This window comes from Trifolium pratense, linkage group LG2 (assembly GCF_020283565.1).
Source record: "Trifolium pratense cultivar HEN17-A07 linkage group LG2, ARS_RC_1.1, whole genome shotgun sequence".
NCBI lineage: Eukaryota > Viridiplantae > Streptophyta > Magnoliopsida > Fabales > Fabaceae > Trifolium > Trifolium pratense.
The window spans coordinates 6810675-6828441 of record NC_060060.1 but is presented as its reverse complement, the minus strand read 5'-3'; the positions used below and the strand labels follow the sequence as shown (position 1 = coordinate 6828441).

The window sequence follows — 17767 nt, the reverse complement described above, 5'->3', positions numbered from 1 at the left end:
ATATGTTTGTAAATTGGAATTTTTCTATTACTCTGAGTTTAGAACATCTCTAATCATTTTTTATATTTCCTTTTTAGGTTGGATATTTTTTTAAATATCAACCGGTGTTTTGTTCGATGATTAATTAAACTTTGAGTTGAATCGATTAATATGAATATGACTATTTTTTCATGTGAAGAAAGAGAACAGGAGAAAACATACTTCTATTTTTGCTTACGTTGCATCCTTTCTCCTTATAAAGCTTATGAAATGGCACCTCATGTAAGGATGTGTATTTAACTCTAATGGCAGTTTGTAAACCATCATTTTTTTTTAATTGATATAATGTTTGTAATTAGACAACTTTTCTTTTTCATTTATTATTTTATTAGTCTAATGTTTTAGCTTATTTGTTTCTTATTTTCTTTTTCATTTATTATTTTATATAAGGTAAAAGATTTGTATAAAAAATTGTTGATTAATGGGAATATAATTTATTTTTTTATGTGAGTAAGTTGAAGAGGATAAAAGAGACATCTATTTATTGATTTTGAAGTGCCTTAAAATTTATATAGGTCGAGAGTATATTGATTAGAGCTGTAAAAAGGGCCTTAAGGGGCCGGCCCTTTAAGGGGCGGACCCACTTATTCCTGATTATTAATTTTATTTAAATTTTAAACAATTTTTCTAGTGTCGTGAACTTATTCTCGTTTTCTTCAATCAGCACTGTCCACGATCGGCACCCTAAAAAAACTGTGTTTAAAATTTAAATAAAATTAATAATCAGGAATAAGTGGGTCCGCCCCTTAAAGGGCCGGCCCCTTAAGGCCCTTTTTACAGCTCTAATATTGATGTTGGAGGCATTCAATTAAAAGAGGACAATCCAAATAATTTATAAATATAAATATGCGTCTCATTTTTAAATACTATATTGTCTACAATGTGTAGGTGATCTACTTGATCTCGATCAAGAGAAATATAGAAACAAAAACAAAGTAGAAATTAAAATAAGTTTTTTTTTGTAGTTGACACTCAAGTCATGCGATTCTTATAATTGTAATACATGCAAGAAGTTATATTGATTCAACTTAACTTAGAGGTTGTCCAAATATATAATCTTCATGCATTTATCGTATAACACTTGTCTAAATCTGGATGGTTCAATATGAATATATATGAATTTTAATAGACAGTTCTATTTTAATCTACGCATGTCATCTTATTCTTACAACCATAAAATGAATCGATGAAAAGAATTGTGCTAAAAACATGTTAGTTTAGAAATTGTGCTAAATACTTTTTCCTCCCACTTAGAATTGTACTTAAAACTTTCTAAATTAAATTAAAAAAAGGCAAAAATTATTAAATAAAAATTGTTGATGCTCATTTGTCAAAATAAATTTTAGAAATTATTAAAACCGTAGATGTTAAAATATATTTACATATATTTAGAAAATATAATCACACATATATTTAAACATATTTACACAACTAAAATTCACCAGTAATTCAAAAATTATTAATTTAATTTACATAATCACCTACTTTTTGGATAAATTAAGTACATATTCTAAAAGAATGTTTATGTTACGACTGAAAATAAAATAGTGGAATATTTATAAGAATCAGATGACATTTTTTTAAGCAAATATGAAGATGCCACATGTTAAATCTTATTCATCTATAAGACTTTCTTTACCTTAACCAAATAACTAAACCTAAATTCAAATATATAAAATCTTCGTCCAAACATATATATTGACAACAACAAATATTCAAGTTTATATAATATAATAAGAAAAATAAAATAAATGTTCAAGAAAATATTAAATAAGAGGGACAAAAACTAACAATAATTTTGAAGAGACACAAACCTCACCAAGAAAAAGAAAAACAAACCAAAAACAAAAGGACCAAGCAAAAAAAAAATGTGAACCAAACAATAGACTAAAAAATTGGGACTAATAAAGTTGAAATAAAATTTCACTAAGCGAATAAGTGAGAATAAACTCCACCAAAAAGAGAGATGAGTAAGTAGATAATCTATTTGGAACATTAAATTGCATAAAACGTAGTAAGCAAATACGCTATTTGATACATAATTTTCAAAAAATGAGATCACGTGGAACAAATAGTCAAAGCCACCATATATGAATCATATTCCATAATCAAAACTTATTTTAACATTTCTCATTATAAATATTGTCTACAAGTATAATTAGGTATGCCTCCAACTCTTATTGAAAATGATAAAATAAGGGATACATCAAAAATAAAAAACAAAGTGACATTTGACTATAAAATTGCAACTCATATAAAGAAAACTAAAATCTTATATATGATTACACTGATAAAATAAAAAATGATGCATCCTTTCAAACTTATGAAATATTATAACAGATCTATTACATTAAAATATAAACAAACTACGATATAAATTAATAAAAAATCTAATATTTCTAAACAATTTTTTTTACTCATATACTAATATTAAATATAATCATATTTTAAAATAATATCTATATATTATTTAACTATATGTGATTATAGTTATCGCAATTATTATTTTTTATTTATAAAAATATTTTAATTATATATTTTAATCAAACCCAAAATCTAATTTTGATTATAGTTAATGATACTGATATATATATATATATATATATATATATATATATATATATATATATATATATATATATATGTCGGCTTATTTTTTTTTTTTTTTTATATTTCAATGGTGATCTATAAATTCTACTTATATATTAATACGAGGATCTATTTCAATGGTGATCCTGATTTGAATTCTAAAAGTTTGCACAATTGAAATAAAAGGTGAATGTATTGTTTAAAATTGACTGAGTATGGTAGACATCACTTTTACATGTCATTGATTGAAATATTTCTATAGAACGAGATAATAATATAAATTTTTACATATATTTATTTAAAAATAATGTATTCTCACATAAATATTATAAACCTAGGTAGAATAAAAATTATGTTTTACCAAAAAAAATAAAAACTATGTCAATTTCATCAATGAATTTTAAACCAAATTAATTTATTCTAAATTACTCAAATAATATTTAAAACAAAATACATAAATAATATTAAAAAAGAAAATTGTCCCGTGCATGGCGCGGGCTAACATACTAAGTAAGGTACAAACATGAATAAAAACAAAGTGATGTTTATTCATGGAAACAAAGTGACCTTCTAAGTTTAGTCCTTACTTAAGTTTTCCTATATTTTTAGTCCCCAAAATTATTATGCACTCTATTTTGATCCCTACTGTTAAATTAACTTGTATTTTTAAATGATTTTTTTTTTGCAAATATGTTTTGAACATTATAAAAAGTTCCTTTAGAAAAAACGAGCTTATAATTTGACTTCTAGGACATCATTTTTATCTTTAATTTTTGTGGTTTGAAAAATTCAAATTTAATTTATTTCATGTTAAAAAATTATAGTTTTGAATAAAAAACTTTATATGATATTTTAAATATGCCTATGAAAATGTACCAAAAGAAAAAAATATGCCTATGAAAAATTATTCAAAAATTTAAGAGTTTAATGATAATTAAACAAACTTAGTTTTTTTGTTGGTCAAGTAGCCTAATGGCTAAAAAATTCACCTTAAAGGTGAATAAGTGAAGTTTCTCGGGTTCGAACATGAGCTGCTGCACATATAGTGTGATGTCCTAAACAATTGAGCAAAGCTCGGGGGACAAACAAACTTAATTTTAATAAGAAATAAAACTATGTGAAAGAAAAAAATTTAATTTCCCAAAAAATTTATAGGACTAAAAATATATAAAAATTAAATAAGGCATAAACTTAGAAGTCCACATTTTAGAAGAACCAAAAACATATTTAAGCCTATTTTTATTATTCAATTTTGTTTATAACATTTTTTGACCAAAGTTTTATACTATAGTATTGAACGATTAAATATGTGACAAAAATTGAGTGGGCAAGGGAAGAAGCAGAAATGGAGTAGTCCAACTCATTAATATATTTAGAATAAAAATTATTATTATTATTATTATTATTATCCATGAGATGAGTGAGAGATACAGAAAGAAACACAGAGAACGCACAATAAAGCAAGCAATCCCTATTCATATTTTATTTATCAATCATTTTGTGGCAAATACCAACCAACACGAACACGAGAGAGAAAGAGAGAGCGCGAGAGGGCATATCTATCCATAATCAATCAATCGAACACACGATGAGTTCAATTTCAACATTGGCGACTCCGTTGGCGTTTATGAAGACGACGACCACTCGGAGAAATAGCAGCAGCAGCAGCAGCAGCAGCAGCAGAAGAATGATGACGATAAGGTGTGATGTTGAAGGAGAAGAAGGAGAATCATCACAAACTAAGATTGGAGCGCGTGTTAGGGTGAAGGTTCCTCTGAAAGTATACCATGTTCCTAAAGTACCTGAGATTGATCTTACTGGTAGAGAAGGACATATCAAACAGAATGTTTCTTTCTGGAAAGATAACAAACGAATCTCTGCTAATCTTCCTTACAAAGTTGAGTTTATTGCTAATGATATTCAAGGTCCTCGTGGTCCTCTCAAGTTCGTTGCTCACCTCAGGGATGATGAATTCGAGGAATTACTCTCCGAATAATATTATGGTATTATTATTATTATTGTCATCAATCATCATAAGCTAGTAATTGTAATGGAAATGGAAACAGATTCATGTGCACACTGACTGAGTTTCATTGTTTCAACTATCTTATCTTAATAATAAATAATACTGTACTTGCTTAATCCTCTTATCATTGTTTCAACTATCTTTTCTACTAATTTACCTCATTTTCTTACCTTTTACTTACTAGTTAGTAGTACCAACAATCAAATGTTTTACAACAGCTGCGCCCATGAAACCACTGCACAAGAGTCGTTAGATTTATATGTAAGTCGCTGCGCTTGAATCTTGCACCTCAATCAATATTGTTAGATCTAGTTCTAAGTCGGCCTGCACTCATCACTTTCTCATTCATAATCATCATCTGTGTTTCAAATTGTCATAAGTGAGTAGTAACCTTGCAGCATCAGTTTAGTAATAAAGGCAACAAAAAAATGCAAAATCTGTTAAATGAAATCCAGTAACAAAATTTTTACAATTTTGAGTAAAAAACCAAACTCGGTTACAAACAAAAATGCAGAAATAAGCAGGAAAGAGTCATTACAATCTCAACATGAGCTAGTCAATCCTAATTGCAAATTATTCTGTGCATTAATAAGATCAGCTGACATTGCTGAAGGTATTCTATGACGCTTCAAAATTCTACAAGTCGCAATTTTTGCTGTTTCATAGTTCAAGACAATGACCCTATTGTCGTCCAAATCAAAATGCAAGCTGTCTGTGCTACAGTTTTCAACAAGTTCGCATAAGTGTTCCAGATTATCAATTTCTGTTCCATTAACCTTCAAAACCTGGGTATCACAATTAGCATATTAAAGCAAATATGCAATAAAAACATAGATCATTTGTTTTCAACACCTAAGTCGAACAAAAAAAAAACAGCAAACCTCAAAGACTGCTGTTGCTTACAAAGACATCTTTGAGGGATGGCTCATATGTTTACAATACTTCTGTAGTAAATTTCATTAAGGGTGCAAATACTATCAGAGATTCACTTATTTTTTTTTTTTTTTTCTCTCTAAAATAATTGGGAAATGGTAAATCATTATTTAATTATTTAATAAAGTGACACTAATGACAATTTTACGATTGACTAGGAGATTATTTGAACTCTTTCCCTTGATTTACTAATTTCCAATCCAAGTCTCGCATTGATTAGAAATATGCCATAAGTGTGCCTAATAAATAACAGTAATAGCTAAAGCGTTAACAAGATGGCACCTGTAAATCTGCAAGACGCTCATATCCAGCATTGATATCATCCATGAGGACCTAAAATCAATAAGATATTGTTAATAGAAATAATGCCAAAACCAAATATCTGCATTAACCGGGTAAATTATTGTCAACATGTATGTCCAAAATATTTCTATTTGAATAGTTTATGAAGTTTTAAGATAAATTTCATGTGGCAAATGATAAATAAATGTGTCTGTGGGTAATCCAACTATGCCAACTTGTGAAAATTTGTATTAGGGATAATTAAAGAGATGCTAACCTGTGACAGGATAACAAGTTGTTGATTTTCTTTCTTGGGTAATTCCCTCAATGCTCTTTCACACAGACGACGAGGTGAAGCATTATACCAGTCTTCCCCATACTCATGAAGGTATGGCTGAGTGAGTGGAACAAATACCAGACCAGCAAAAATGTAATAACTTGGAAGTTTATCAAACTGATGAACTGGAACTAATGGTTGGATCTGAAATATAGACAGTAATATCAACAGAACAATCATCCAAAAGGAAATTTTATCACAAACAATTGTAACAGTTGCAAGTATAACAAAACAGGAAAATACATAGGACTGTAAAATAGAATAAGCAAAACTTATCAGAGAGCATGCAATGAACGAGATTTACACATAACAAAATATCCAGAGCAAGGTCAATAGGATGTGAATAAACATGCAAGATGTCATTGGTGTTAGAAAGTAGAAACTGGAGAATAGTTTCTTGATTGATTTGTATAATTTGGTTGATGTAGCACAGTACAGAGTAGTTTAGTACATATATAAACTTACAGGTCGGAGAATAATACTGAGTTCAAGCTCTTGGCCGTCCCGCATAACTCTGACTACTGCTTTTTCATTAAGCTTCTTCATAGACACCAAGTGATCAAAGGTTATCCGTTCTCTGTTTCGGAAGGGAACTGCATTGTATATGTTATAAATTATACCTTTGAACTCAGGAAAATCATAAAAGGCTTGTAGGCAAGGAAGAAAGACTTTGACACTGAATGCCAGTGCTCAACTAACTTTTCTGTTTCTAAAGAAATTACAAAGGATAGAGACACAACTTGGAATAAAGAGAACATGTATGAAAAATCAATACTCAACAATGTTATTTGGATGTTTATGCAGCCAAAACTACATATTGTATGACAGTTAATGATTTTCAAAAAGTTATCATCTTATTCTTTTTCAATATCTTCTATGATCTATATCTACTATTTAATCCAGATGCATTTTATAACATTTTCAAGCACACAATCCACAAATTTACGACTTCACAATGGAATGTTATTGGATTTCTGTCATACCAATTTGATATAGCTGCTTTTTAACACTTGTTAGAACTTAGAAGGCATGTTAAGGATACAATAAGTATAAAATAATTCCTGTGGCCTACTCCTAACAAACTAAGCTTTGGGAGGAGTTGTTTTCATGATGTGACTCATCTATCTATTCACTTCTTATATGATCCTCTCATGAAACTGCCAATCATCCATTGCACTCTCCATTTAATATCTTAAGCATTTATAAGATTCAGATTCAGAAGATTTCAGCTCTTGCAAAATTTCAAATTAGTGCATAACTGCATGAGTAAAGCAGAGGCAGGAACTCATATAAACGAAGTAAATTTCATGTATGTTGCCATGTTAAACCTTCCCATATTAAATAACATAGCAATGCATGAGGTTGGGACTTCAAAAAGGTTGTTTATAGAGTAAGAAAATTCAGGAAAGAAAAAAATATGAAAGAACATACCTGTACCATCATTTGCTATAGGCACCCCATCAAATGACAGTATAATATCGTCTTTCTTCAAAACCTTGTAAGCATCGGAAAGTGGATTAATTTTGTTTACAAGCACCCCAGTCATGCCAGGTTGCATACCAAAATGGTTTCTGAGGTGCACATTTTCAGTAGTCTGGCACGACAAACCCAGGGAGCAAAATCCAATGTAATTGCCATTTTCTTCTACACCAGATATAAAATGCTTTATTACAGGTACAGGTATTATGTAACTGCAACATCAAATATGAAACAAAGTAATCTATTATGCAGAATACAAGTTTTATAATACCAACAGAATATCAAATACTTCATGATAGTTTGCATGTTTTGTTCATTCGCTGCCACCATTATGATATCTCGCCAAGTAAGGTCATTCTTGGTGACCCTTCCCTGTTTCCACCTTTTCAAACTGCTGGCTGGGCTTATAATTTTCAGGGGTAATTGGTCATTCAGACTTGGTCATAATACTCTTTTCTCACCTTTCTTCTCTGTTACACCCGGTCGAGCTGTCCTATAGGTATCATCATTTGAGCACCATCAAGATTCAAACTAAGTGAAGATTTCACAGGCCTACGTGAAAATCTCCTCCAGTAATCTTTATCTCTACCTAAGTTCTTTCTGTTTCATATCTTACTTGGTAGCTGCCTATTGTCAGATTTACAAGCTTTCACTTTGTTGTTTTTTCAAACATTACTACCTCCTTTGTTGTTATTTGGTTTCATCTTTGCAATAATATTTGTCTCAAAATTACTGTTAAGCTTTCACCTTCTATCTTCAATTATATTTAACGCGTATCTCTATTTTCTATCTGTTTAACAGCACAAGGCTTTGTTCTTTGTGTTTTCTTTACCCTCTAAACTTGTTTTCATCTAACTTGTCTATTTATGTCCTCCATTTTTCGATTCTCATTCAGTTATTCTGTTTCTGTTCTTTGCTAACTTTTCTCTTCCAATGTTTTTGATTATTTTCAAGGTCCCTTACCTAATTGGACTCATTTTTATTCCTGTCAATCCGTTATGATGATTGATGAGATAAATTTCCGCGAAAATTTGGTCTTTATTTATTGCTGGACTGATGTTGCAGAATTGAATTATAAAAGTGACAAGGATTACTTAAGTAATATATATATATGAAGATAGAAACTAATGGCAGATCACAATGAATCTTAAGTTGGAACTCACAAGAAAAATAAAGACAGAAAAGAAAAGGCCTTACCCTATATTTTCGGCACCAGAAAGATTTTGGAATGCAACTCCAGCAACTTTCTTGCCCATAATAGCAGGACCGCCACTATTCCCTGGATTGATGGCTGCATCGATCTGTATAGCCATGAGCTGTGAAGCACCATGTACATATTGTGTAGGTTCAACCCTGGAAACAACCCCTTTGGTGACTGAAATGGTGTCACCGCCTTGAGGATATCCAACAACAGCAACAGCTTGTTGAAGAAAAGGGATGTCTCCAAACTCCAAGGGAACCATTCCATCCCAAAAATCATCAGAGTCAACAATTAATAGAGCTAAGTCACATTCATGACCAACAGCTTTGACTTGTGCTCTATACTTATTTGGAGAGCCATGTTTCCTTACAAGTACAAAGGAATGATCAGCTACTACATGAGCATTTGTAAGAATCTTTCTTCCCATAATTACAAACCCTGCATTTTAAGATTAATGAATATAACACAATTAACCATTAACCACCACAAGTTTGAATGACATATGAATTAAATGGTACTAACTAGTGGCATAAAGAAAGAAAGAAAGAACATTGAGAAAGTAGTAAAAGAGACCAGAGCCCATAGATTCACGCTGGGATTTGTTCTGCCAAGGAAGTAAGTAATTGGGACTGCATGAAACGGTGAAAATTTTGACAACAGAATTGAATGCAAGCTCAACTGCTGTATTATTATTATTAGTAGTAGTAGTCACTGCGGCTTTACGAGATTGAAGCTTCTTCTTTACTCTTATTGCTCCTCTTACTGATGATGACGTTGTTATGTCTCTGAAGTTGTGGTTAGGTTGTTGTAGGGTATGATTGTCGGGAACAACAACTGATAATGAGGATGATGAGTTGTGTATGGATTGAATAGAAGAAGCATAAGGAAGAGTGTATTTGAAAGGATGGGGATATAAAGCAGAAGAAGAGAAAATGTTCCGAGCAACACGGACAAATCTACCCATTATTCACCACAACGGCCGGCCGCCACACTGCGGCAAAGAGGGCGGAAAGAAGAAGAAGAAGAAGAGCTCAAGGCCGGCCGCCACACTGCTTAGTTAATTTAACTTCATAAAGTAAAACACGATTAACTTCACAAAATTCATACTTACACCCCTTACTTTTCTTTTATTTGCCAAATAAGCTACCCCTACTTTTTTTTTTTTATTTGTCAAATAAGCTTAGTGTGTTTCTCAAAAAAAAATAAAATAAAAAAATTAAATTGCATACCTAAATGATATATGACGTGTGTCAAGTGCATGGTTTTAAATTGCAGTCCGCATATGCAATTACTACTGCAGTATTGTTGATTTTTATTCACGTGCACGACCGCATTATAACCGCATCAGATGCCGTATCATAATATTTCGTGCATGTTCGTTCAAATTTCCTCACCAAAATCTAAAATTTATCAACATCAAATCCTACTTTGCATCAAATTTAGTGAAAATTCTTACTTTTAAGTTTTAACAATCTCTCATATGTATATTTTAAGCACATTTGCATCGGTGCTTATCGAATAAACTAAGACTCTCTAATGGTGGATAAATAGTGTAGTGATATAGTGATGTCATTTTTATATAGTTTTGTGAAATTTCAAAATGATTGCACGCCTTAAGAGCTGCATTACACGTTGTAGCGACCGTAATCGCAATAACCACGACCGTTATTGCAACCGCAATTTAAAATCATGATCCAATCATTGAATTTTTAATTATGTTTGAATTTAAACTTAAAGATGATTTTATTTTAAACTATTACAAACCAAGTCACAGTTTCATGTGCTCTTGTGTTCCCTATGTTAAGAAGTCCCACATCGGTTACGAGATGGTCTGAATATGTGTTTATAAAGTGAGTGTAATTCTCATCTTACAACCCGATTTTGTAGGGTTGAGTTAGACCCAATATAAAATTTAAGATGGTATTGGAGGCTCTCCATGATCCACTGAGCCGCCTGCTAACGGGTTTCTGATCTGGACATCCACCATTTATATCCACGCTCCAATTATGTCCACAAGTTATGTCCAATACTCATTTCTAAAACCCTATACTCTCTAGTTTTGTTGCTAACGTATGTTTACCACTCCTAAAAAAACTCATCTTTTCCTGGTTTTTCTCTCCTTCTGATGGTCATGTCATAGTTGTTATACAAATTGATTGAATAGTTATATTGTTGCCTAGTTAGTTATATTGGATTGATCATAAAAAATAGGAGAATAATAATAATATAACATAACTAGTTTGTTATATACTGTTGCCTAGTTAGTTAGACAAGTTATATGTCGATTATTACAAATTTGAGGAGTTGTGCATTGAGTGTGCAACTGTCTCGATGGTGTCCACCCTAGTTACACTGATATATAGAAGACTACTAGTCCGCTGCCAGGTATTCCAGACTTTACTATAAATCGACGCACAGTTGAAGGATTCCGTGCAGAAGAAACAGCTTGAAGGGATTGTGCGGAATAAGCTCTCCGTTGGGGATCAGCGTGACCACCCTGTCATTCTTAGGTTTGTTGGTCTTTATACCCTCTTGGAAGAGATTCTATTGCTTATGCAGCTGGTAGATGAGGTTTATAATGAATACATGATTTCAAAGATCAAAGGCCTCAGTTCCGTTGACCTCGAATTGCTCCCTCATGCTACTAAGGCCTTTAGAAATGGTAGCTTCAGCAAAGTTGTGCAGGATTTGACTGATTTTTATATCATTCTTGAGGGATTTTGGATGGTTGAGAATGTTAGGAAAGGCTATAAGGATCGATGAACACAACCTTGATAACCTCGCCACTTCTATGGTGGATGATGTGTTTCTGTTCTATGTCTTGCAGAGTTGGTTGCAAATGTCAGTTCTGTTGTTGCGGTATTGAGCAACTTGTAGCAACCATCACACCACGGTGCTTTGTCCGATAATGTGGTGAATGACCCATCGGTTCAGAGACTTTGTGCTTTGGAGACAAATGTGGCTTTGCTGCAGCCACTAATGACTGCTAACAATTGTGATAATTTTGTTCATTTGGTTATTGACTTCATTGTGAAAGTTATGATGCATAAAATATATAGTCTAGTATTGAGTCTTATTGATATGAGTTTTAGTGTTTGAGAAAGTTACACATTTTTATGATGCTATATATCTGCATTATACTAACTTCAAAAGCAAAAATTCCATAACTGTAATCAGATTTTCAACACACATAATAGGCCTAGTTTATGCATCGAGCCAATGGTCATCTTGCCATTTTTTTAGGCTTTTAGTTGATGTTTCAAATCAACGAAGATCGATTTTACTTTTGAGGCTTTTGAATATGTGTGTTTTTGTTGTTAACTATGGAAACAATGTCTTTCTCATTTTGGTTCTCTTGAGTCTTGATCAGTTTCTAGTTGGTGCAATTATGTTGCAGCATGTATATTGAGAGCATTGATTTTTAGCACCATGGTTTATGGATTCAGTGCATTCAGGTGATGTTTTGAAACAGAAGAATAAAGAAAGGCGCAAATCACAAACAATGATGCACGATCGTTTGTTTATGCAGTTCGGAAAAGCATGCATAAGTCTGACTACAAATTAGCTGTAGTTACAAATTAGTCCGGCTACAATGTTACATGCCGTACATATATAATACTACGGTCTAGATTATTAGAATATCCCTGAACCGTACTTTCTCTTATGTGACAATGACTCTTACTTTCTGAGGAGAGAAGAGAGAACACATTAATATTCGAAGTTGAAACGACATAATCACATATCTTTACATGTATGTAGCATTAATCTATTATATTTGACAATTTCTATAAATTTTCTCAATTGATATATACGAACATATTCTCGTCTATATTTTGGATATCATGACTTTACCAATGGCATCATCAACAGCTCCTGCCACTGCTGCACCACAAAGTACAGCATTCAAAGGATTCATACCTTTATAAATTTCCTTTCCATTGCATATTTTAGTAACAAGATTCTTCACCCTTGGTATATTACAACATCCACCGACAATTATCACATCATTTATATCCTCGGCTTCTATCTTCGCATCTTGCAAGCATTGGATGATTAGGCATTCACACTTCTCAAACACCTCTTTGTTAACTTCCTCAAACTCCTTCTGCGTTACAACCTTGCATATCTTCAAACCATATCCCAAATCTAAATCAACCTCAACACTTGTCTCAGACGAAAGCTTAGTAATCACGTCATGGATTCTACTTCGAAGAAAAGCCATTAATATAATTTCTGAATTCCAATGTCTCTTGAATATCTCTTCAAAATCAGGTAAAAGATAAGACATCATATTTCCAAGCAAATCTTCTCCACCAATAGAACTTCCTGTCGAGGCTTTTTTTCGGAATTTTCCTTTTTCTGCTTCAATAACAGAAACATCCCAATAACCTGCATCCATATTGAAAATGAGAGCAATTTTCATGCTTTCATTATCAGAAGCAGAAGAATTCAGTTGATGAACCACATACGACAAAGCCACTGCTGTTGGTTGAGGCATCAGTCTGATAACTTTAAGATCAGCCATCGCACAAGCGTGATGTATCCAGTCTAGCTGCAATTGCCTGAATGAAACTTGAACTGTAAACACTACATTGCTTATAGGTCTATTCAGATGAATTTCAACCATTGATCTTAATTCTATCATAAATTTTCCAAGTAGTTCTACTGCAGTAGTGGATTTCCACAGTTTGTTCACAAATGCAGCAACAAAAGGGCGAACCTTAATATCCACTGTGTGCATCAGAAATGGGAAACTTGCATTTTCACCGAAAATTGTGCTACATAAGTCTTTCATGTATAAAATTGTAATCTCATTTTCTAGGGAGAGTGAGACTTCAGTACTACTAGCTTCAATAGAACAGTCACGATCTTTGGAAGTTTCGCAAGATCTCTTCATCATCTCATTTATTTTCTTATTCCAAAGCTCCACTTCGGAATCATTCCACACAGAAATACAACATGGCCACATGCCAATGTCAATCCCGATTGTTATTTCAGGAGGCAGCGAAGAGCTTTCCTCCTTGGTGTTTTCACTACAAGATGCCGCAGTAGATGCAGGTTCTGTTAAATAGCGAATTTGGTTAGGAGGTTGCAGAAAATGTAATGGAAGAGAATTGTAAGGTAAAGAAAAAGGTGTAACCTGAAGAAGATGAAGAGGAATCTAACAGAAAACTCATGCAATGAATAATCTAACAGAAACAAACAATGTAGACATAACATATAGGTAGAATGCATGATAAGAACAGAAATTTTCAAGGATCCATCAATAACCTTTGACTACATAGCATTAAAATTTCTCAGTGTGACTAAATGCTAAATTAATCCATAAGTCAATAGTTAAAAATAGATTCTATGATAGCAGATACAGTAATTAAATAACAGCTTGCTTGCTACTCAATTATCATTATGTATACTAACACTAATTAAGCATTCCTATATAGTCCTAAAATCACACAATCATTGCATAATATATAAGATCATATATATATATATATATATATATATATATATAGCTTCACTATCTTTTAATATTTATTGTTCACAGAGAAGTTGTTGAATATTTCCATACTCAAGATTGTATTTCTTGCATTTGCATGCCAATATTTGAAAACAAGAAGAGAAAAAGAAGAATACTAAACAAGGAAGAAGATTGACATACCTGACCAGTAGAACAATGTGGATTGAATGTTTCTGTGATGAGTATAACACTATAGAACTCTAGAAGGAACGTTTTAACTGTTAGGGAAATAAAAGGGAAATGGAAGAGAATAGCAAAAGACTAATTGAGACTACAAAATATCAATGTCAATGCAAATTACTCCTTCTAGTCTCAATATATATATCTATAACAATATATAACAAGGATATGTGAGTTTGGGATGGACTTTTTAATATACCTATTTTACCTCCGACTTAGTTTCACAACTTCCATTAACTAATCAATTTAAAAAAATAAAAAATAAATTCAAATCATAAAAATGTGAATAAGTGGCAAATGAGTTGCTTATACATGAATGATTACCAACAATATCCTTATTTTTTTAGCAAATTTTTTTTTTTATTAACAAATTCACAATAACATAAAACATTTTTTAAAACATAAGTTAGACACAGGCAGGCGTGGAACGCGCCTGTCTGGCCCGCTAGTAAGCATAAAAAATATCAATATTTGGTTTTTGTTTGTTTGTTAGTTATATTATAAGAATGTAATTTTAAACACATAATCTGATCTATGATGTTTCTAACCGTGACATTATTTAGATTAGAAGGGAGAATTCTTAACAAATGGAAAACATGATGGAGAGGAAATAATGTTTTCATGAAAAATCCTAAATCTCAATCTTGATTCATTTTTATTTTATTGACAAAATGATGGATCGAAGATGAAATCCTCTTGTTCTAAGTATGTTAAATATAATTTATAAATTATAAGTATGTTAAATTAATATTAGTAATTTGATTAATATCGTGGGCTGGGCTGGGCTGGGCTGCACATGCATCCGTTTAGTATTGGAACCCCTTTAATGATGTTTGGTTCTCGTTCGTTCGTTCGTTCGTTCCACTCTATTTCTCTCTCTATTCTACCAACCCATCCATCCATCCATCCATCCCTTGTCTTGTTGTTTATTCATTCATCTCACCAAACCAAACCCTCTTTCTTCCTTGATTTCCGATTCCCAATTATAATTCTACCAACCTTCTTCTCTTCTTCAAAACCCCTCAACTAATTTTCAGATTCAGTACTTGCATAATGGCATTTTCAGTTTGTAAGACAATTCCGTTCACTTCTTCTTCATCTTTCTATTATAATTACAACAACAGCAGCAGCAGCAGAAGAGTAGTATTAGTAGTAGGAAGGAGAAGAAGCAGTGTTTTCAAGTGTGCTATTGAACGAAGCAGTAGCGGCAGCAGCAGCAATACCGATGGAAAGAAAGTAGTATCAAATTCTAATTATGTTGTACCTCTTGATGATTCCTTTTCATTCTCATCTAATTCATCTTCTTGCATAACTCGTCCTTTAGCTGAAATTCTTAGAGACCTCAATAAAAGAATTCCTGATACTCTCGTCAAACCTCCTCTAGATCCATCTCTCGATTCATCCTCCTCCTCCTCCGCTTCTTCATCCACCTTCATCCCCTGGTATCATGCCAATAGGATGTTGAGCTTCTACGCCCCAGGTGCGTGCTTCTCAATTTCTATTGCTATTGCTATTGCTTTCTCAATAGGTTGTTTTCAATTTTGCAATTAAAGTAACACATTATTCATGCTGCTGCAGGTTGGTGTGGAGAGATACGTGATGTTATTTTCTCTGATAATGGAACTGTAACCGTTGTATACCGTCTTACTGTCCGCGGATCTGATGGAGAGGTATGCTACTTTCTCCTATCTATTGCTCATCTCTCTAATTATCTATTAGTATTACTGTTATGCTAAGTAGTAATTTTATCAAAAAAAACTTTGTTATGTCTATACTCGTTGTATGTACCCTAAATCTAAATTCAGAATCAGATTTCAAGCTTAATAGTGTAGTACCTTATAGACTATTCAAGGCCAAAATCCTCATAAACTATCAACTGTGTTGGATTGGATTCTAACTCAACATTCTAATCTATATATCAACTCTTATAAAACCTATGTGAAAATCAATGTGGCCTGTGCCAAAATGACTGTAACTTTGTTTGTTAATGGCAGGCCTATCGTGAGTCAACCGGCACAATATCAACTACCGATGGCTCCATTAGTGATCCAGTTTCAGCAGCAGAGGAAAATGCTTTCTGTAAAGCATGTGCTCGGTTTGGTCTTGGCTTGTATTTGTATCATGATGATCAAACAACCAGTTTGTAAGCACCTATATTTTGTTTGGTTTGCTGTGTCTAGTTGATATAAATACAAGTGGGGAAAACGTGGAGGTTAGACTCTGGACAAGTACTGTTGTGGAAAACTAGCAGTCATATCTTTGTTTTGTGCGAATGCAAATGCTTATTTGAAAGTTAGGGTGGCCTAAGATTTAAATTGATGTGGAAATGAACACTTTCATCATGCTTTTCCATATGTTTTGAATCCATGCAGGTTTTGGAATAGAGGGATGATATCTGAATATGTAAGATCTAGGAATTGGTTTTGGATAAACAATATAATTAACTCTCTTTATGTTTTAATTCTTTCGATAATCAAGAATATGGTTGGTTAATTTGTTTTCATATATGGTGGAAGAATATTTCTTAAAGCATTTGCAAAATACTTAGCCTGTTTGATTTGTGTTTTGAAAACTGTTTTTTAGTTTTCAAAAATTATAAAAGAGTAAAAGTTGTTTGATTTAAACTTTATTTACTTCCCCCTTCTCTTCCCATCCCATCAATGGACTGCAAACCAACGGTTGCTGTGCCAAAGGAAAAGATCGCCACCGCTGTCCTCCCACCTATGCTGCTGGCAAGGTGGACAACCCCAATTCTTTTTGAAGCACTTGAAATCCATACTTCTAATTACTTCCAATTTTCGTCAAATCTGAAGCAAAACACAACAATAAGTCCATAACCTCATCTAAGTCATAAATTTGTTGAATAGGCCAAGACAGTATATACGATATCGTTTAGAAATGCAGGTGGAGTATTGGCTTCTAGAAATATCAAGTCAGCACCATATGTGGTAACAATCATCCTAGAGAGACTATATTCTCAACAGTAGCTTATAATAAAAGCCTCTTTTTGTATTTGAGAATGATTATAGAAATAATCGATCTTGTAGAGGTTCTGCATCAGAGGTTCAAAGTGAAAAATGATCGAGACTACATTAGCAGCCAATGCAGAAACACTATGATGAACTCAAATAGCTATAATAATATAACTTAAATTTGAGATATGAAATCAAACAAAAAAGAATC

The 17767-nt window shown here is 32.4% G+C and overlaps 4 protein-coding genes across 4 annotated transcripts; 2 read left to right on the top strand and 2 right to left on the bottom strand.

The window, feature by feature from the left end:
• Positions 1-4050: 4050 nt before the first annotated feature.
• Positions 4051-4770, top strand: LOC123906676 (ferredoxin-thioredoxin reductase, variable chain). Its single transcript, XM_045956638.1, has one exon. It carries the CDS (start codon positions 4217-4219, stop codon positions 4622-4624), a length of 408 nt encoding a protein of 135 aa, XP_045812594.1. The 5' UTR covers positions 4051-4216; the 3' UTR covers positions 4625-4770.
• A 288-nt stretch (positions 4771-5058) lies between these two features.
• Positions 5059-10002, bottom strand: LOC123906675 (protease Do-like 10, mitochondrial). Its single transcript, XM_045956637.1, has 7 exons — positions 9460-10002; positions 8883-9324; positions 7638-7897; positions 6672-6799; positions 6147-6350; positions 5870-5920; positions 5059-5439 (listed from the first exon to the last, which is right to left on the bottom strand). Exons 1-7 carry the CDS (start codon positions 9848-9850, stop codon positions 5197-5199), a joined length of 1719 nt encoding a protein of 572 aa, XP_045812593.1. The 5' UTR covers positions 9851-10002; the 3' UTR covers positions 5059-5196.
• A 2710-nt stretch (positions 10003-12712) lies between these two features.
• Positions 12713-15518, bottom strand: LOC123904067 (heat shock 70 kDa protein 8-like). The gene is made up of 3 exons (XM_045953760.1): positions 15476-15518; positions 14546-14622; positions 12713-14047 (listed from the first exon to the last, which is right to left on the bottom strand). The coding sequence occupies exons 1-3, from the start codon at positions 15516-15518 to the stop codon at positions 12713-12715; spliced, it is 1455 nt and encodes a 484-aa protein (XP_045809716.1).
• LOC123906674 (DNA repair RAD52-like protein 2, chloroplastic) lies at positions 15438-17045 on the top strand. The gene is made up of 3 exons (XM_045956636.1): positions 15438-16064; positions 16163-16254; positions 16579-17045. Exons 1-3 carry the CDS (start codon positions 15638-15640, stop codon positions 16729-16731), a joined length of 672 nt encoding a protein of 223 aa, XP_045812592.1. The 5' UTR covers positions 15438-15637; the 3' UTR covers positions 16732-17045.
• Positions 17046-17767: the final 722 nt, after the last annotated feature.